At 40.6% G+C, this 17,684-nt stretch overlaps 1 protein-coding gene across 3 annotated transcripts in view; it reads left to right on the top strand.

Moving 5' to 3' along the window:
- The window catches only part of polrmt (polymerase (RNA) mitochondrial (DNA directed)), a 46,583-nt gene extending 40,823 nt beyond the window's left edge, over positions 1 to 5,760 (top strand). For 2 of the 3 annotated variants that reach the window (XM_078285787.1, XM_078285785.1), the window contains exons 20-21: positions 2,565 to 2,641; positions 4,810 to 5,760. In XM_078285787.1, coding sequence (XP_078141913.1) covers positions 2,565 to 2,641; positions 4,810 to 4,859 — 127 coding nt within the window. In that variant the 3' untranslated portion in view covers positions 4,860 to 5,760. The remainder of the gene's footprint in view (positions 1 to 2,564; positions 2,642 to 4,809) is intronic. The other variant, XM_078285786.1, reaches the window with a different exon arrangement.
- Positions 5,761 to 17,684: the final 11,924 nt, after the last annotated feature.

Below are 17,684 nucleotides of genomic sequence, written 5' to 3'. Positions count from 1 at the left end.
GAATTTCTGACTTCAAATGGCCTTTTTGATCACTTTCAATCTGGATTTCGGCCCCATCACAGCACTGAGACAGCTTTGATTAAGTGTTAAATGACATCAACCTTAGTACAGATGCAGGTAAAGTCTCAATTCTAGTGCTATTAGACCTTAGTGCGGCATTCGACACAGTGAAGCGACACCATGAAATACTACTGAACAGGTTAGAAAACTGGATTGGGCTATCTGGCACTGTCCTACATTGGTTCAGGTCCTACCTACAAGACAGAAATTTCTTTGTTTCCATCGGCAACTTTGCATCTGATCCCACCGACTTGACCTGTGGGGTCCCTCAAGGTTCCATTCTGGGACCTCTGCTATTCAACCTTTACATGCTCCCACTAGGCAAAATCTTTCAGAACAACAACGTTGCCTACCATACTTATGCTGATGACACACAGATCTATGTAGCTCTTTCCCAAGATGACCATGCGCCACTAGACTGCCTTCTAGGTTGCATCGATTGAATCAATGACTGGATGTGTCAGAACCTCTTACAATTAAATAAAGATAAAACTGAGATCATTGTCTTTGGAGCTAAGGAAAAAAGGTCAGAGGTCTGTGCTCACCTAGAATCACTTTCCTCAAAATGTAAAGATCAGGTTAGAAGCTTCAGTGTTATTATTGACTCAGACTTAAGCTTCAACTCCCACATCAAGTTAATAACAAAATCAGCGTATTTTCACCTTAGAAACATATCTAGAGTAAAGGGTTACATGGCTAAGCATGATCTAGAGAAACTTATCCATGCCCTTATCTCTAGCAGATTAGACTACTGCAATAGCCTCTTTTCAGGTCTCTCCAAACAAGCACTTAGACAACTTCAACTTATTCAAAATGCCGCTGCTAGAGTCCTAACAAACACAAGGAAAGCAGAACACATCACTCCTGTCCTTAAATCGTTACACTGGCTGCCTGTATCTTGCAGAATAGATTTTAAAATCCTGCTCCTTGTTTATAAATCACTTAACAGCTCAGGGCCAAAATACATCTCCGATTTGCTAGTGCCTTATGAACCTACAAGAACGTTAAGGTCATCTGTGGCTGGCCTCCTAACTGGTCCAAGAGTTCGTACTGAACGAGGTGAAGCAGCATTTGCACACTATGCAACAACAAATTGGAACAAACTACCCGATGGTATTAGATCGGCTCCCTCTCAAACAGTCTTTAAAAGCAGGTTAAAAACCTTTATGTTTTGTCTGGCCTTTGGCTGACCCTTGATTGACCCTTGACTGACCCTGTTAGTTAATGGGCCAGCTTTTGTCTGACCTTGTCATTTGGAGCCAGTTTCTGACTGTCTTTTGTCTTTTACACTCAAAGTGTACCTATTAATTATTCTCTGTGCACTATGCCTTTTATCTGTTTTATTTATTTTATGTTGTTGCAATTTAAATCTTTGTTTTTCAGGCATGTAAAGAGTATACAAACCTATGAACGCCCCTGGCTATTGTAGAAGGCAAATGGTTTGAAATTACCTCTGCCATCATTCTCTTCAGTCGCTTTGTATATGCACTATGTGATCTTTATGTTGAGCTGAGAGTATTATGGACTTTTATGGAATAGACAAAAGTCATCGCACAATGAACACGCCACTCCAACATGTATACACATTGTTAAAACTGTCTAAACAGAAGTTAGGAGTTATTGCTATGCCACGAAACACGCATAGCTCAATGGTTATAAAAGAGTTTAAAAGTTACAATGGAGTGCAGAACTTTATACTCCACTTGTTTTTGACATTAGTTATAAAATGTTTTTTTCTCTCTCACGTTCGCCCTCTCACTCTCTCTCTCTCTCTCTCTCTCTCTCTCTCTCTCTCTCTCTCTCTCTCTCTCTCTCTCTCTCTCTCTCTCTCTCTCTCTCTCTCTCTCTCTGTCCATCTTACTGGCCTCAGGCTGGTTTATGCGCATCTTCTGACTGCTTTCTCTCTTTGGGATAATTGGACACCTAAGTCTGCAGCCTTTACTCCCACTGCAGTCCTCCCCTTGTTTGTCTTTCTCTCTCTCACACACACACACCACTGTTGCCTAGGCCTCGCAAGCTCCCATGCTTATTCATTATTCTGGTAAGCATGGGAGAATATGACATGTGGGGCCTAGAAAGCTATTTTGGGTTCCTTGACTTGTTTTGGCCAAAGATTAGCAAAAAGAACTCATGCACACCCGTGTGAAGATAATGCACAAGATGCTGGTTAATGGGTGTTGCATTGTAACACTCCAAAAGCCCAAACGCCAAGTATAGAGTTGTCTGGAAAATGTCTGTTTCTGCAAGTGTCACAGCCCAGACAGGATCCATTAATAATGGGCCTGTGGCAGAAGTTAGCAGATGTAACTCTCTCAAAACTTGAGTTTTGGCTTTAAAAATGGTCTGTATAAGTTGTTTTCCCTCCTTTTATGCCAAAATAAGTTAAATGTAATAAATTAATAAAAATTCTAAATGTCCTCCCTAAGGATATCATTCACACTAACAGGCTATTGTTTTTCTTATATATACTAAGATATTTACGGTTGCATTCTCCTCCTTCGCAGCAGGTCTGAGGTGAAGAACAAGAAGTACCTGGAGTACAGGAGGCTGATGATGCTGCTGGCCAAAGTGCCCCAGACAGGTCAGTCTGTTTCCAGCCCTCTGGCTCCCAAACACCTTGCCCGGCTTGGCTGAGGCTGGGGTATTGTTCCAGAGGACCAACATACAGTCGGCTCTCTATTCTTTTGTTTCTAATTGGGTAGAAGAGGACCTCTGTGTCCTGAAGGTCCGCCTAGGGAACGGGATTCCACTGGCATTAATCTTATTTAATGGGGTGGTTGCACAATCCTCTATTGTCTGTGTTGTTTTATAATTGGTCAATGTTTTGTGATTTTTGTGCATGTGCCAGCACAACAACAGGCATGGATCGCTTTGATCGTTGCTAATTGTTGTTGCCTGTTGTCTGCACTGTTATCCCACTGTATGCAGTCAGTTCTCTAGCTGTGTATGTTGCCCAGAGAGGGTTTCCTGCGAAAAAGTAAAAGTTCAAAGTTAGGCAAAAAGTAATTTTCAACTTTCGACCTTAGTGGCATATTCCTTTATGCCTGAATGGCCTTGAGCAGACCCAGATGCTTTATAGATAATATGCACTTACTTGTTTTCCTTCTACACCGTTGATGCAGTCTGCCTATTGTTGTCCAGTGTGAACGGTTACTTTGGCAGCAGAGGTAGAGAGGCAGCATCTATCTGTCAGTCAGGTGGACGGAGGCTTTGCTGTTATGTAACTGTCGCTCCGGCTCCATCTGTACACTTACCGACTGCTTGGCACTGGCAGCTGGGTTGCATAAATTGATTACTGTTAATTGTGTCCCTCCTCTGGATAATCAGCTTATAGGGCTGAGACCAGACAGGTGTGCCTCTGAGGTGGCTGTGTGTGTGTGTGTGTGTGTGTGTGTGTGTGTGTGTCTGTCTGTGTGAGAGTGTGTCTGTGTGCGTGTGTGCATGTGTGTGCACGCTTACTGTACACACTGCTCAATACCAACCTCACTGGAAATGGACTGAAACCCTTTATCCTCACCACCAAGATCCTGAAATTAGTTATTGAGGTTTATTAAATGGTTCTTATTTTGATCCAGTATCAAATGATACCACTAGGGCTGCACCATTTTAGTCATCTAATTGATTGCAAGAGTCAAAGAGAAAGACTTCTTTTAATTTCCAGTTATTTTTTGGATGTCATTGTGTTACCGTATTTCCCGGAAAACTCCTAGCTCATCTCTTGCATGGCAGTTTTAACAATAATCATTTAATGCGCCGTTCCTCTCTGCCCCACCACTCTGCAGCTGCTCCTGTTGCATTGAGCTGTCAGGGAGGCTAGGAGTGCAGGAGGCAACCGGTGACACAGAATGCTAGATAGGGCATCATCCAGGTGTGGAAAGAGTACTAAAATATCCTATTGAGGTAGAAGTACTGTCACTTTGCTGAAACATTTCTTAAAAATATACTTATTATAAGTAAAAAGTAAGTTATTGGGTTAGGCCCACTTTAAAAAACAAACTCTCCCCCTCATGGGGATGGTTACTCAGTCCTTGCATTGGATTCAGGATACATCAGAGCAAACTACAGCCTGGTTTTGAAAGTAAACTCTTATCATGTGACGCCACACCCAGGATCCAAAGCAGTCCTCCTCTAAAAGCTTCAAAAATGCCAGGATGTGTAGGCAGCTGTCTTACGCGACCTTTTAAGTCCATGATATCCCTACAAGAGTGGAAGATCTAGTCCATCTAGTCTGGAAGATTTTGTTTCTGGTGAGTTATTCACAGGTGCCTTCAGCCTTTCTCCCTGATTCTACCTTATAGGCATTCTCAGGTCGAGCTAGGCAGTGTGAGTATTAAAGTTGGTCACAGGCTGTAGAACAAGCTAAGAGCAAGCTAATGGGGAAATGGACTGTGAAGCTGGTTTCACAGAAAGAGAAGCAACGTTACCTGAGAAGTTGCTGCTTTCTACGGCAACATCGTTTATTACCTCCACCAAGGAGGTCATGTTTTCCTCTGCGTCTGTGTGTTTCTCCGTCCGTCTGTTAGCAGAATATCTCAAAAATTCGGTCACAGATTTGCACAAACTTGGTATGAAGGTTAGTTATGGGCCAAGGAAGAACTAATTAACTTATCTTATCTTGCCTATCTCCTCGAATTTATCATTAAGTCTTGTTAATGTTACAGGCTGCAGTACAGGTAATTTACTTACTCAAGCTACTGTCCACTGACCTAAACTTTCCTTCCTTCTCTTTCCTGCCTCTCTCCTCTCCAGGTGATTTTGATCTCCAGCAGGTGAAGGATTCCACTTATTTCTTCAGCTGAGCGGATCCTAAAGGCAAGCCGACGGAGGGAGATGAGTGGAATTGACAGAGTGCAGCGGGGAGGCTGCAGGGCCTGGGGTCTCAACTGGCCTTGTCTCCCTCACACATCAGCACATTGATCCAGCCACGCCCCGCCTGCCTGCTGGTCCACAGGCCGGCCTGGAGCTGCTGGGGCTGCTGGGGTCGTTCACACGCAATGAACCTGCCTGATTAACTGACTAGTGAGCTGGTGCGAGGGAGGGTGGCATGCTCATCCAAGGGAAAGATGAGAGAAGCACCGACGGATGGGAATGTCAAGATTTCAACTGTTGAAAGTACCTCTTGTTTAATATAATGGCTGCCACATTGACTACATTGTTACTGGGATGAGGGGGGGGGGGGTTAAAGAGGAAGATCGAGACTTGTTTATAATACTGTACACTGAATCATATGTGAATTGTGTTAATCTCCTCATCCTTCAACACGTCTGCTGCTCAATAAGATTGAGCATAAGCTTAACTTTCTACCTACAAAGTTTAATTGATTGTGTGTGTGTGCGCGCGTGTGTGTGCGTGCTCTTTCACGCTGTGAGGACCCTGCTCTCCACAGGGCGCTGATCTGCCTCAGCTAATACCCCGGTAATCATCGATCCCATTGCTCACTGAATGGGAGGATGCACACTGACAGAATGTACAATCAGACATTTCAACTTTGACAGGATTCACCTAAGAAGTTTCAAGAAATTGAAAGATGTGGCCTATTGAGAGAGGGGATGAAGGGCAGAGGACTCTCAAAGAGACCTGGAGGGATGAGTCAAGGAAATGACGGGGCTCTTTGATAGTATTGTGATTGCGATGTACTTTGATCCACACCTCCTTTTGGAGTGACTAAGCACTTGATGACTGCTCTAAAATAAATCTGTTTCTTAAAATGTCTCCACGTTCATTTGATGGTTCAGCAGAGATAGCTGGTATTCTTAGTGTGTTTAAATAAAATGAATGGGACTGCCTGTTATTTAGTTATATCTGCATATTTCAATTCTATTGTGTATCGTGAGATGAAGATGAAGGCCTCCTTTTATGATTCGCCACAAAGGGTTTGCAGGCTTCACTAATCAACTCAGATCTTATTTTTCTGGGCCAGTGCCTGCATCTAGAAGTAAAAATAGCAGAACTGCTATCTGATCAGTGCTGGAAACGTTACAGCAGTTTCAGACAAAAGGTGCTGTTGATGTTCAAAGGCAAATGTAGGCTAAGCCAAACAAAGCTGGCTGTGAGTGAGAATGTAATGAAATGGAAATTATCTTTCGGGGGACAAAAATTCTCAGAAATTCTCTGATTAAAATGTACGTTTGAAAATGACGGATGAAAACAAGGGCATAAGGACACTTCATATTTTATTTTTTAAGTGCACATTTAGAGTTTGCGAAACTTGATCAGTCATTTTGCTGTTGTGTCAAAGATTATACCCAAATTATGCAATGATTGTTTTGAAACTCAAATATTTCTTGCACTACATGTTTATCATACTCTGTGTGCATTGAGGGTTCTAACTGTGCACAAAGCTGTATGAACTTGGTAAGAGGGCCAGTATGTTTAGTTCGTTAGGACAAATGTATTGAAGTCACACTGAAATGAAAAACTTGCCTTTTTAGTTCATTCTAACTATCATTCCATAATTAACATCTGCCCCTAACATCAAATAGAACTGCCTTTCTCTCCCTAACTGATATCCCATTGGTTTACACTTTTGAATGATCCCTCCCCACGTTATGTCCCGCCCCAATATCCTGTTTCAACGGGAAATACATCACATTAAGGAAGCAAGATGCTCTCAAAATGCAGTTTCATTGTGACTTTAAGTTCATTTCAACATTCAGCCAGGCATCTTCTCTAAACCTCTAAATTGACCTCTAATTGACTCTTATTCGTTTTATTTCCAGGCATCTCACGACTCTAGACAGTAAAATTCATTTTTCCATTTAAATGTTCTTTTAACCCAACTGCCTGACAAACCTGTTGACATTGAGTGTCTTCTCTACTGTATCTACCATCTGAATGAAAAGGCAAACTAAGCCAAGGTCTCCCTATAGCAGCATTGTCTCTCCTCTCTCCTCGTCTCTCCCAGCCGGGGATCAAGGACAGAGCTCTCGGCTGTAAAGTGCTCTCAGGATCTCAGACACTTAACACATATCACCTTTCACAACTTAGCCACCGACACGCGGCTGCAAGAAAACTACTGCCCCGCGCGACCTGAGCCCAACACCAAGGAATGGTCATGCCTGGACAGATAGACAGATGGATGGATAGTGAGGGATAAGATCAATAGAAGTGACTTATAGGCCAGAGAGAGGGTGGTTTGGGTAGCAATTGGCCTTAAAGTGCCTTGTGTTATGACACTGTTGTAATGGCAGAACATCTTGCAGTGTGTGTGTGTGTGTGGAGGGGCAGGTCAGGGGACACACACACACACTCACGTCTGTTTCTGTTTAGATGACGTGCGTGTCGGTGGGGGTAAACTCAGGTTGACTTTGGCTGAGGCAGTAAACAGGATATTGAAGATGTCCTTACAGCAAATTGCTGTTGCTGTGTAGCTAGATGGGCCTGTCTCGGTTTCTCTGGGGTGATTCCAAGGATGTCTGCCGTTAGAACGGAGCTCTGCACCGGGCTGACCCGCCGTAATGGAACACGGCTTGTACCAGGAAATAGTCAGATAGCTTCCATTATGGGCCCTCTCCAGAGATCTACACGTCTTTTTGATGAGGATTTTACAGCAGGTCGTATTTGGTAAATAAAGCGCAAAGGTGATGGAGGGTGGGGTGCGGCAGGGAGGACAACTTGGTAACACTTTACAATAAGGGTACATTAATTAATCCTTAATTAACAGTTAACTAATGTGTCTGGTAATCATTTATTAATGTGTTCATGTTAACTAAGGTATTAATTTATACATTATTTAAGTCATCTTTATAAACTATTAAATAATGTATAAATGAATACCTTAGTTAACATGAACACCATTAGTAAATTATTACCAGACACATTAGTTAACTGTTAATTAAGGGTTAGTTAATGCTTATTAAGCATTAACTAACCCTCCTTATTAAGCATTAACTAACCCTTAATTAATGTACCCTTATTGTAAAGTGTTACCGACAACTTTTACATTTATCTGAATGAAACAAAGGTCCAAAGCACTCTTCTTAAAAATGTAAAAAGCCTCTATTTCATGGGCTCATCTAGGGACATTAAAAACACTTATAAACCTATAAAAAAATATATATAAACCTATAAACGCGTTTCAGCATTGGTCTTCATCAGGGAGCTCCAAACAGTTCATGTTCAAAAAAATTTTTTTGAATGTTTTGTAGCACTCTCTGTTTTTCTTCTTTGTTCTATTTAAATTTATCTGTTGAGATAAAAAAAATCATTAGTTCACTGTGGTTTTTTTTTTTTTTCCTTTTCCTTTTTTTCTCTCTGGCAGGCCCACATCTTCAGTTTTAATGCTTGCCAGATGGGCAAGCCTCTGCATGTGGTGATGTTGCTGAGAGACTGTAGGATTTTCTGGGGTCCTTGCATGTCTGAAATGCCTGTGGTAGTAAGATGACTTCCATGGTGATTTGAAGCAAACCGATGGGAAATAAAACACATCTGCAACCAGCACCTTTGTGTTATGTTTACAATAAAATCATATTTGTTTGCACAGTGTAAAAATATATAATTAGCTGCTGGTTTGCCAGCATATGTCAGCGCGATTGTTGTTTTTCAAGTTAAATCCTCCATCATTTAATGACCTTTGAATGAAATAAGGGATATGTAGATGGGCTACAGTACATAATTGTTTCTTTGAATAAATGGGCTTAATCATTTGTTGAGGATGTAACAATACTGTACAGCCTTGCAAAGTGTATGTTCATAGTAACGTTAGTTGTTAAGTTGTAGTTGTGAGCTGTTATTTGTGATTTGATTTGATTTTTAATTGTTTTCATTCTTTTTCATTTGCCAAGATTCTCACAAGCATGTAAATTGTGCTATGCTTGTTTTTCAAACCAAGATGATTGGATTTTACAGACTAGAGTTTAGGCACCAAAATGCATCCTGTTTTAAACTGCTATAGCCTACAGACAAACACTTTATTTGTGAACATTAGCTTTTGAAATTAATCTTTCCATAATATTTGGGACCCATTTTAAACTTTCTCTGACACACTTTTGGGTCCCAACCCAGACTTTCAAAACCACTGCGGCAGTTTACTGCATTCTTACTCAAAGCATCCATGGTATTTCTGTCTGGAGCGCTAAGCTTCAGTAAACATCTGACAGCGGTAGACACAGGATGACTTTCAGCACCCTGTTGGTGAGCGTAATGAGGGAGGTCGCTTCCTGCATACTGTTACACTTGCTGGCTTGATTAGGCAGTTGTGAGCTTTAACTCACTCCTGCAGATCTTCTTCAGCGCTCTATGGCCTTCTGTATCCCCCAGCCATAGTTTAGAGACCACAAATTTAACTCCCATCTTTCATTATCTTTCTCTCTCTCAACGGTAGCGCAATGGTCATCCTTACTGCCTGTCCACTGTACTGGAAGAGCTGCTTTAGTATTTTTGCTACTTCTTTGTCATGAATTTCCTTGGCTTGAATTTTGAATTTCATTGGTTTGTGAATGGTGAAATGGGGAAATGGGGCGGCTATAGTCCAAAGACATACAAGTCAGGTGGATTGGAGACTTTAAATTGCCGATAAGTGTGAGTGTGATTGTCCATTTATTTGTGTTAGACAACCTGTCCTGGGTGGTTCTCTGGCTTCCACCCAATGCATGCTGGGATAGGCTCCAGCCTATCCCAGCCCTTAAATTCTTATATACAGCATTGCAGATATATTGGTATGGGATATGGTCTCCATGGCAACTACAACACTGTAGAAGGCCTTGACTTATATGTGACTGTATGTCACTGACACCGGACCTGCAGAAGGAACTGTATCACATGCCATCAAACCTAGTACAGACAGTAGTGTAGGGCTTTTAGCAAGCCCTTTATTCTATAGGACCAGCAGAAAGTGCACACTATAGAAGTGTCGGTCGCTATCTGCCAGGCGGGCCGCTGCTGTTAGCCGCTCCTCGATAGCCGGGCCACTCACTCTCACTGAGAGCACTTTGATTTCCTTGCCAGAGCTCCTGGGCTCCCCCGGCCTATCTGCTGCCCCTCGGCCTGATGGGTGCACACCACTCAGCAGCACTAGCAGGGAGGCAGAGGGTACAGACAGTCCCAGAGGGAGCGAGCAGGGCCAGTGCTCCCGGTCAGCAGGGGAGTGGAGGTTTAGGGGCTGGTATAGTGGAGAAGGAGCACTGATGACTGGGAGAAAGGGGCAGGTAGTACAGTGTGGGCAGGTGTGTGTGTCTTCTTGGTCTGACCTTGATTCTGACTGACACACACACACACACATCTGGTGACTGATGCAGTGACGCTCCTGTAAACCGGTGGACCCGCTGAATCAAGGATGCAGCACTTAATGAGAGATGGGGGGAGAGTAGTGATGGAAGCAAGGTGTACACAGGGTTAGCCCAAGGTCCTTAAAGTGCTGAAAGTGCTTGAATTTAACTACGTACTGGAATACCTGGAAAATAAGCCTGTTATGTGGGGAAGTGCTTAAAAAGACCTTGAAGTAAATAAATAAATAAATAAATAAAATGTTTGTAGTGTTTGACAGAATGCAAGTCAAAACAGACAAGAAGACCGACATATTCTGGGAAAGATGATTTAAATGCACGTGAAAATGTGAATCTATGATTTAAAGCACTGACGGTTGTTAAAAAGTCTTTATGAACAGAAAAATAGTGCTGGAAAAAGTCATTGAAAGTCATTGTCTGTATGAACCCTGCGTACATGTCTGACAAAACAATTATTTTTGAAGAGAGCACCACCACAGGATGCCTTCCCTCTGCTCTTGTGCGCTACCTAGAGATGTTTTAAGAATTTTCTATTGGAGGTTTTCTAAATTTGTGCATGTATTGAATGCTACTGCGGTGAAAGAGCCGGTAGAATTATCCTGGGCAGAAGGTACCAAGGTTATTCAGAGGCTCTTTCAAGCCGCTGCATTCAACCTTTGGATGAGAGGCTTACAAAGCTGTGCCTGGATTTTGCCAGAAGTCTTTTCAAATCCCCCTTTAGAGACCGGCTGCCCCCAGCTGTGCAGGCACCGCTCTGGCCGCCAGACTACAAATGCAAACCAACTGGCAATCCCATGATGCCGTATCAAGAGGGATCAGAGGTCGCTTCTGTCCTGCCTCGCAAACACTCCTGTACAGAAATGGATTTTAAAGATGTTTTCATGAGATTATTTTATTGATTTTATTCTTTTTAATGTCACAGCACAGTAATTCAGTGACAGCCGTCTTTTGTAAACCTGTGATGTTGCTGGCGATAAACTACTTCTATTACATATTGTGCCTTATTGCCTTAATTATTTCTAATTGCATTTTGTAGTGAAAAATTGGAAAAATATCCCTTGGGGTAATAACATATCAAAATCAATTATATTCTCAAGTGAAAAGCCATGCCTCAGTTCCTGCTGAAGCTCTTTCAGTAACCTAACTTTTCATCAAACATTCTTTGATTGAACATCACAGCCTTTCATTTAATATAGAAATGAAACATCCACCATATTAAAAGTGTGACACCTTTGATTTATGGATTACTGTTATCTGAGATTCTTTTCTTTATTTTGTTGATGTGGTGTTTTTGCCCTCCACTTCACAGCAATCACTTTGCAACAGCGTCACCACTACTTCCAAACAAACAAGCTGCTCTAGTGAGACTGGTGAAGTGACTACAAACAACAAAACGGCAGAATTTAAGCCGGTAAGAACGACCATGTCTGCAGTAATGTCAACACCATATAAATACATCAAACATGTTTCATAAAATGATGTGATAACTGTTTTGTTATATTATTACTGATCATCTATTACAGTCGATAGCTGTAAGCAAATACTCAACCGATAACATTATATTGACAACTCCTTAGTTAGTCTCAGATCTAACAAGATGCAACTAAATGCAGGCACTGGCCCAACATAATAATACAGTAATTCAATGTAGACTGTGGCTAATAAACGATAGCAAAACAGAAACATTCCCATTCACAGGCTCCCTACCCAGCTCTTCTTCTGTTTATTCCAAACAAAGCGCTATTGCTGCTTCTGTAAACATAACAAGCACAGATCCTGTACAGACCCACGGCACGTGTGTGTTCAATTAGCACTGCGACATGGTTCAATTACCTAATTCCACTAACGTTACTTAAATACCACAAGGTAATAACGTTACCTACCGTTTAAGTGTGTAGAGCACCAGAACACGTGTTACTGTTTACAAATCCCGTTACTAACACAGACAAGTTTGGAACACATTGTGGAATGTTCGGTTTCACTTTTGTTTTCACACCGGAGACTCACTGGATTGAGTTCAATGCTGCTGGTCTGCTGTCTCTACATCTCCAAATGACAAACATGACATGACACGCGCATCAGAGATCGATTTAGATCAATACACAGAGCAAATTTTGATTTTGTGCCTCTGTATGGGAAACACTGCATCTCACAGTCAAAGACGCCCTCTAGAGGCCATCTGATGAAGCGCATCATCTCAAGACGTGACAGATGACTGACTGACTGCCTGACCTGAATTTGCCTCATGATGCCCTCGGCTGCGCCGTGGGAGAAACGCATCACTTTCTGTGCACCAGAGGATTTTTCCCGGGAAAGACCTGCCAGACAGTGGCTGTTACGAACACCAAATGTAAAAGTTTTCATGAACTGGGTACAGGTTGAATCACTATTGTGTTATTTCAATTGCCTATAGAGAGTTGCAAAACAAACAACATTTATGTATCTGACAATAACATTATTTGTCACAGATTATTGTTTTAAGTTATTAGCTAAATAGCTAATAATAGCTAGATATAATTTTAAATCATATAATCAGCTGTATTTTTGAAATATTGACAATTGAACATAAGCAGCCTATGTTTTGAAATGAAACCATTCAAATGCTGATAGTTGGTGTAAACTTATCAATACAATATCCCACACACAGTGTGTGTGTGTATTGAAATCCTGTATTTGAATCTTTTCTCTCTCTCTTTGATAACCAGGTCAATAACTGTGACTATTGCTATTGCTGTTCACTATTGGTATTCAGTCAAAGGCAGATGACATAAATCAATAAGGATGTTAAGAATCAATAACACAGATTAAGAGGCCATGGTAACTTGGACCTGGCTTGACACATTTATAATAACATTGTGACAAGCAGAAGGAAAAGGCATTCACCGTCACAAAGCTTTATTGCGTTAAGAAGCACTGTTTCTATAAAGGATACCTATAATTATTAGCTTAACTCATAACCTGTTTGTGTTTTTCCAACCCAAAATGAATTACCTAAACATGGTGTAATCTCTCATAAAGGAGTGGAAACATTCTGTATTCAAATACAATTTATTTGTATTCCTTTTTACATGTATTGCAATTAGATATAAATGACAATGAAGTTTGCATTGTGGGGAGCTTGTATTTTTACAGCCACACACACAAAGAATATAGTATATGTATGTGGAGACTACAGTATATGCTAGGCACTAGGTATGTACAGTACATGTTATGGGATATGATACCTGTAAAGTGTGAAAGATGAGTTTAATGGCTCAATAAAAGAAAATCAGGTCCCTGACACACATAAACAATATACTGCACTTTTACTGTCAGCCTTCATAGACAGCGACTGCCTGAGATCGCCTGCAGAGACACTTTGCTTCGAGGGAATCCATGGTTACTGCTAAAGAGCTTAGTGTTCATACTCAATTAGCAGTGTTTGTCAGTAGTTTATAGTGTATTGGTTGTGACAGCAGATGCTACTGCCTTTGTGCTCAAACACTGCATTGTGAATTCATTTCAATTTGTTGCACTGCATGCACACTCTTAACTGGTCCTGGATCAGAAAACAAAAGCAGGAAACGATTAAGAAAGCAGGGAATTAAAGGGAATAAACAATAAACATCAAATGCTGACTGATTGCTGTTTCATATTATTATATCATGTAAAATAGGGAAACGTGGGGGAATAGACTAAAATAGTGCATAAAAAGTGCATTATATATCTTTCAGTGTTGATGCAGTCTTTATCGACCACCGAGAAAGGAATGATGAACTCATTAGCATAACTGTGCTTGTGTGACAATGAAGGAAGGGAGAATAGCACACTCAACTCAAATGAACAGCCCTTGTTGGTAAACATTTGACACGCTCAACATGTTGTCGTCGATGAACCGTCAAGAAATATCTGATGAATGATTTATTTGAGATGAACTACTCTGGAAACAATATTGGAGAAGCTGTGAAAATAAGTTTAAAGTGGCGTTAATAAAGTCTTCAGTAACGCCTGGGACAACCTGACAGTTTTAGTAGCAACAATAACCTCCAGACAGGAAAAAGAAGCTATGAAGAAAGCCTTTAGAAAAAGCATTTAGAAAACGCACCATTTGACAAACACAGATGCTTCTACTGATGTTGTTGCTGCAGCATGTGTGTGTATGTGTGTGTGTGTGTGTGTGTGTGTCACAGATGCTATCCTTCCCAAAGCCTAAAGGGTGTACTGAAAAGATGAACAGCTGAGTTGTTGAAACATTTACACAACACTTAACAAGTTTGTAAGGAGTTGTAAAAAGTGGGAAAAGTGCATTTTCAGAGTTGTGGGCAGCATGCGAATTGGACGCCAGAGGTAACGGCATAGAAAAAAAAAAACTAGTTCAGGAGGATCTGTAAATGGGCTGAGGCATGAGACAAAAAAAATAAAAAACAAAAATAAACCCCTGCAGACCTTCTCACAGCAACTGACAAAGACGGTTCTAAATTGTGGCTGATTCTCATTGTGAGCGACTGTATAAAAAGTGACACATCTGTTTTTCTAATGCGTAATAAAGTGTTTCTGCTCTGCTTTAATTAAATGTTCAAGTAATATCGTTTCTTACCAGACGTCCATATGCATTTTGTTGCAAAGATGAAAAAGGTATTCCATTTATGCGTTTTCTTTTTCTTTTTTTAATATCTCTACACCTACAGTGAGCTAGGCTAAATAAATGAATGTAGTCAGTTTTATATGATGTAGGCTGTGTTTACACAGAAAAAAAACAACCATGTCAATCAAGTTCTTTTCACTGAAGAGTCTATCTGAATATCTGCCCAAATCCTTCTTCAACAGAGTACAAACTGGTTTTCAGTCAATCTAAGATATGAAATATTGCACCAACGTCAATACTTGAGGGGATACAGCACAACCTCATCTGCAAAAACTCACCTCTTATTCAACTGGTTATTGCTTTTTGTACTTACTCCAGTTACAATTTCAATCAGCCTACAGTGTGTTGAAAAGAGATACTATTGATAAATAAATCTCAAGCAACACGTCAGGAGATTTGGAGACAAGCTTCAGTTTCAGGGTTTTAAGTTTGACTGTTTGGATGTTACTGAATAGGAATGCAGCTTTCTGATTTGTCTGTTATTTACTGAATGGCTCTGTGTGCCATGTGGTATTTCATTCATCTCTGAACATTCTGAAGCATTTACATACACAGCATTCCAGGCCTAGGAACTGCATTCATTTTTCAAAGTCTTTATTAAAAATGTTGGGGTTGCTTTGTGGATCATCAGGCTCGGGCTAATAATATCTGCTTGTGATGTTACAATTGTAGTTCAACTGTTGACCTTCTTTTGCAATCCATCCCCTCTCTATCTCCTTTCTCTCTCTTTTCTCCTGTCGCTCTCTACTGTGTGCTTCCCAACGAAGCAGAAATGTCAAAAGAACTAATTTTGTCGCTAAATGTATTTCCAGTCCCAGTCCTCTGCCTTCAGGACAGGCACCACAATGTTACGTTGTGTTTGGGCACTGTTATTGTATAATACACTATAATTTTAACAAGCCCAGATCTTAATTACTTTAGAGTTTCCAAATAGGTTCCACAGGGCATAATTTGGGCATAAAACAAAAACACAGCAGACCTCAAAAACACAGTGGAAAAAATACTGCAAAACCTTCAACTTTGTCCCATTCACAACTCTCAAGGTGGATAACACTGAAACCAAAATGAAACTAAACAAAATGAAAATGCAAAATGATGATAGGAGAGGAACTCATTATTGGCACTGTATAATGAAATCCAATAGAGGGAGAATAATAACCATCCCAAACAGACCCGAGGGAATCCAATCTCCACTCTCATTACCCAGTAATGGTTTAGGTGTTAGTGAGATGGGGTGAATAGGATGCCAGGTCCGGGAGAAGAGGTTCCCTTCCTAATGCTTTTGGACACAAATCAGTGGCATCCGATGGACTCTTATTGAGGCATCGGTTCCTGAACGACAGAGGCACACTGCAATAAACATCCTCCAAAATATCTGCACTGTCCTTGGCTGTTGATCAAAACCGGAGCGCTTACAGTGGATTTGAGCATTGCAGGAGTATCATTATCTGCACCGTGAATCAACTTCGGTATAATGACACATTGCCTAAATTGTATTGCTGAATGAATGTGAGATTCAGGATTAGAAAAGAATGGATTTACATTTTGATGATATGATTTGGATGGTTTTACATTTTGACTGATATAAAATTCCTCCTAATTAATTGGCAGTGAAGTCGAATTGATACGAATACGAATGAATAAGATACTACTGTATAAATGAATACTTTCACAAAGTGTTGGATATCAGTCAAGAAAAGTAACAACACTGCATTTATCTGATTCTGCAAACTGCTAATTTCACGACTGACAACATGTAATTTTGGATTTGATTCATATTAATATAAAGTTCATAAACCCATCAATAAAGTCAGATTCAGAAATCACATCAAATCTTAGATGCTATTCATAGGGAGCATTATATAGTCAGGTATATTTTTGCCAGATCATGTTTATTCATGACTCTTAAACAAACATGCAGACATTTCCTGTAGGAACGGATGACTTGACTTGGCTGGAACAAAACAATTTGCCCCACAGCTGTAATCTCAGTATCAAGGATAATCTATGTCTGTGATCTGAAGATACTAAGGGCTTACAACATTTTTATCTGCAAAGACTATCAGAGGAAGGGAAGACTTACAAAAGAGGCCAACTAGATCCTGAAAATGCCAGTTTCAATTATAAATATACTCATTCATATCAGTAGTATGGGGGGGAATATGGCTTGAAATGTTGGGATAAAGGCAGTCAAAGCAGAGTGCTGTTGTCTCTTATTGATTATTATCTATCTCATTTTATATTTTCCAAATTTGTGTACACACAACTTTGGTCTGGAAGTATTTTATTAAGGGATAGTTAACAAACAAAGAGAAAAAAACACACCATTTCCCTTTTTAGACTTTTTATGCATTGATTTGAAGATAGGCAAGCGGTCTGAAACAATAGGCCAAGAAACAGAACTATTATTACGGTGTTGTAAAGAGATCATCTTATTTTGCAGCCAGGCTATTGACAAAAAGTGGTAGATATTATATGCCAGTAAAGTGCCAACTTCATCATTGCCATCTGAAGCAGGTCCCTGATTTTCTTTTAGTCCCATCCTACACCAGGTTTGCAGTGTTTGGACTAACAAGCAGGTGAATGAGAAAGAAGTGAAACAGATATGCTCATATGCTGTTGACTATGCTGACAGTGAAATACAGTAAATAAAGGAGGCAGAGGTGGGGAGATGCTACTTTACCACTACTGTTCTGTGCATCTATGTCTGCGAGTAGAAACATCCCAGTGCTGCAGATTCACGAGTCATCATACAGACTTCATCATGTTAGTTAGTC

Source organism: Centroberyx gerrardi, chromosome 9 (genome assembly GCF_048128805.1).
Source record: "Centroberyx gerrardi isolate f3 chromosome 9, fCenGer3.hap1.cur.20231027, whole genome shotgun sequence".
NCBI classification, from domain to species: Eukaryota; Metazoa; Chordata; class Actinopteri; order Beryciformes; family Berycidae; genus Centroberyx; species Centroberyx gerrardi.
Note: the sequence above shows the minus strand (reverse complement) of the source record. Positions and strands in the feature narration are given on the sequence as shown.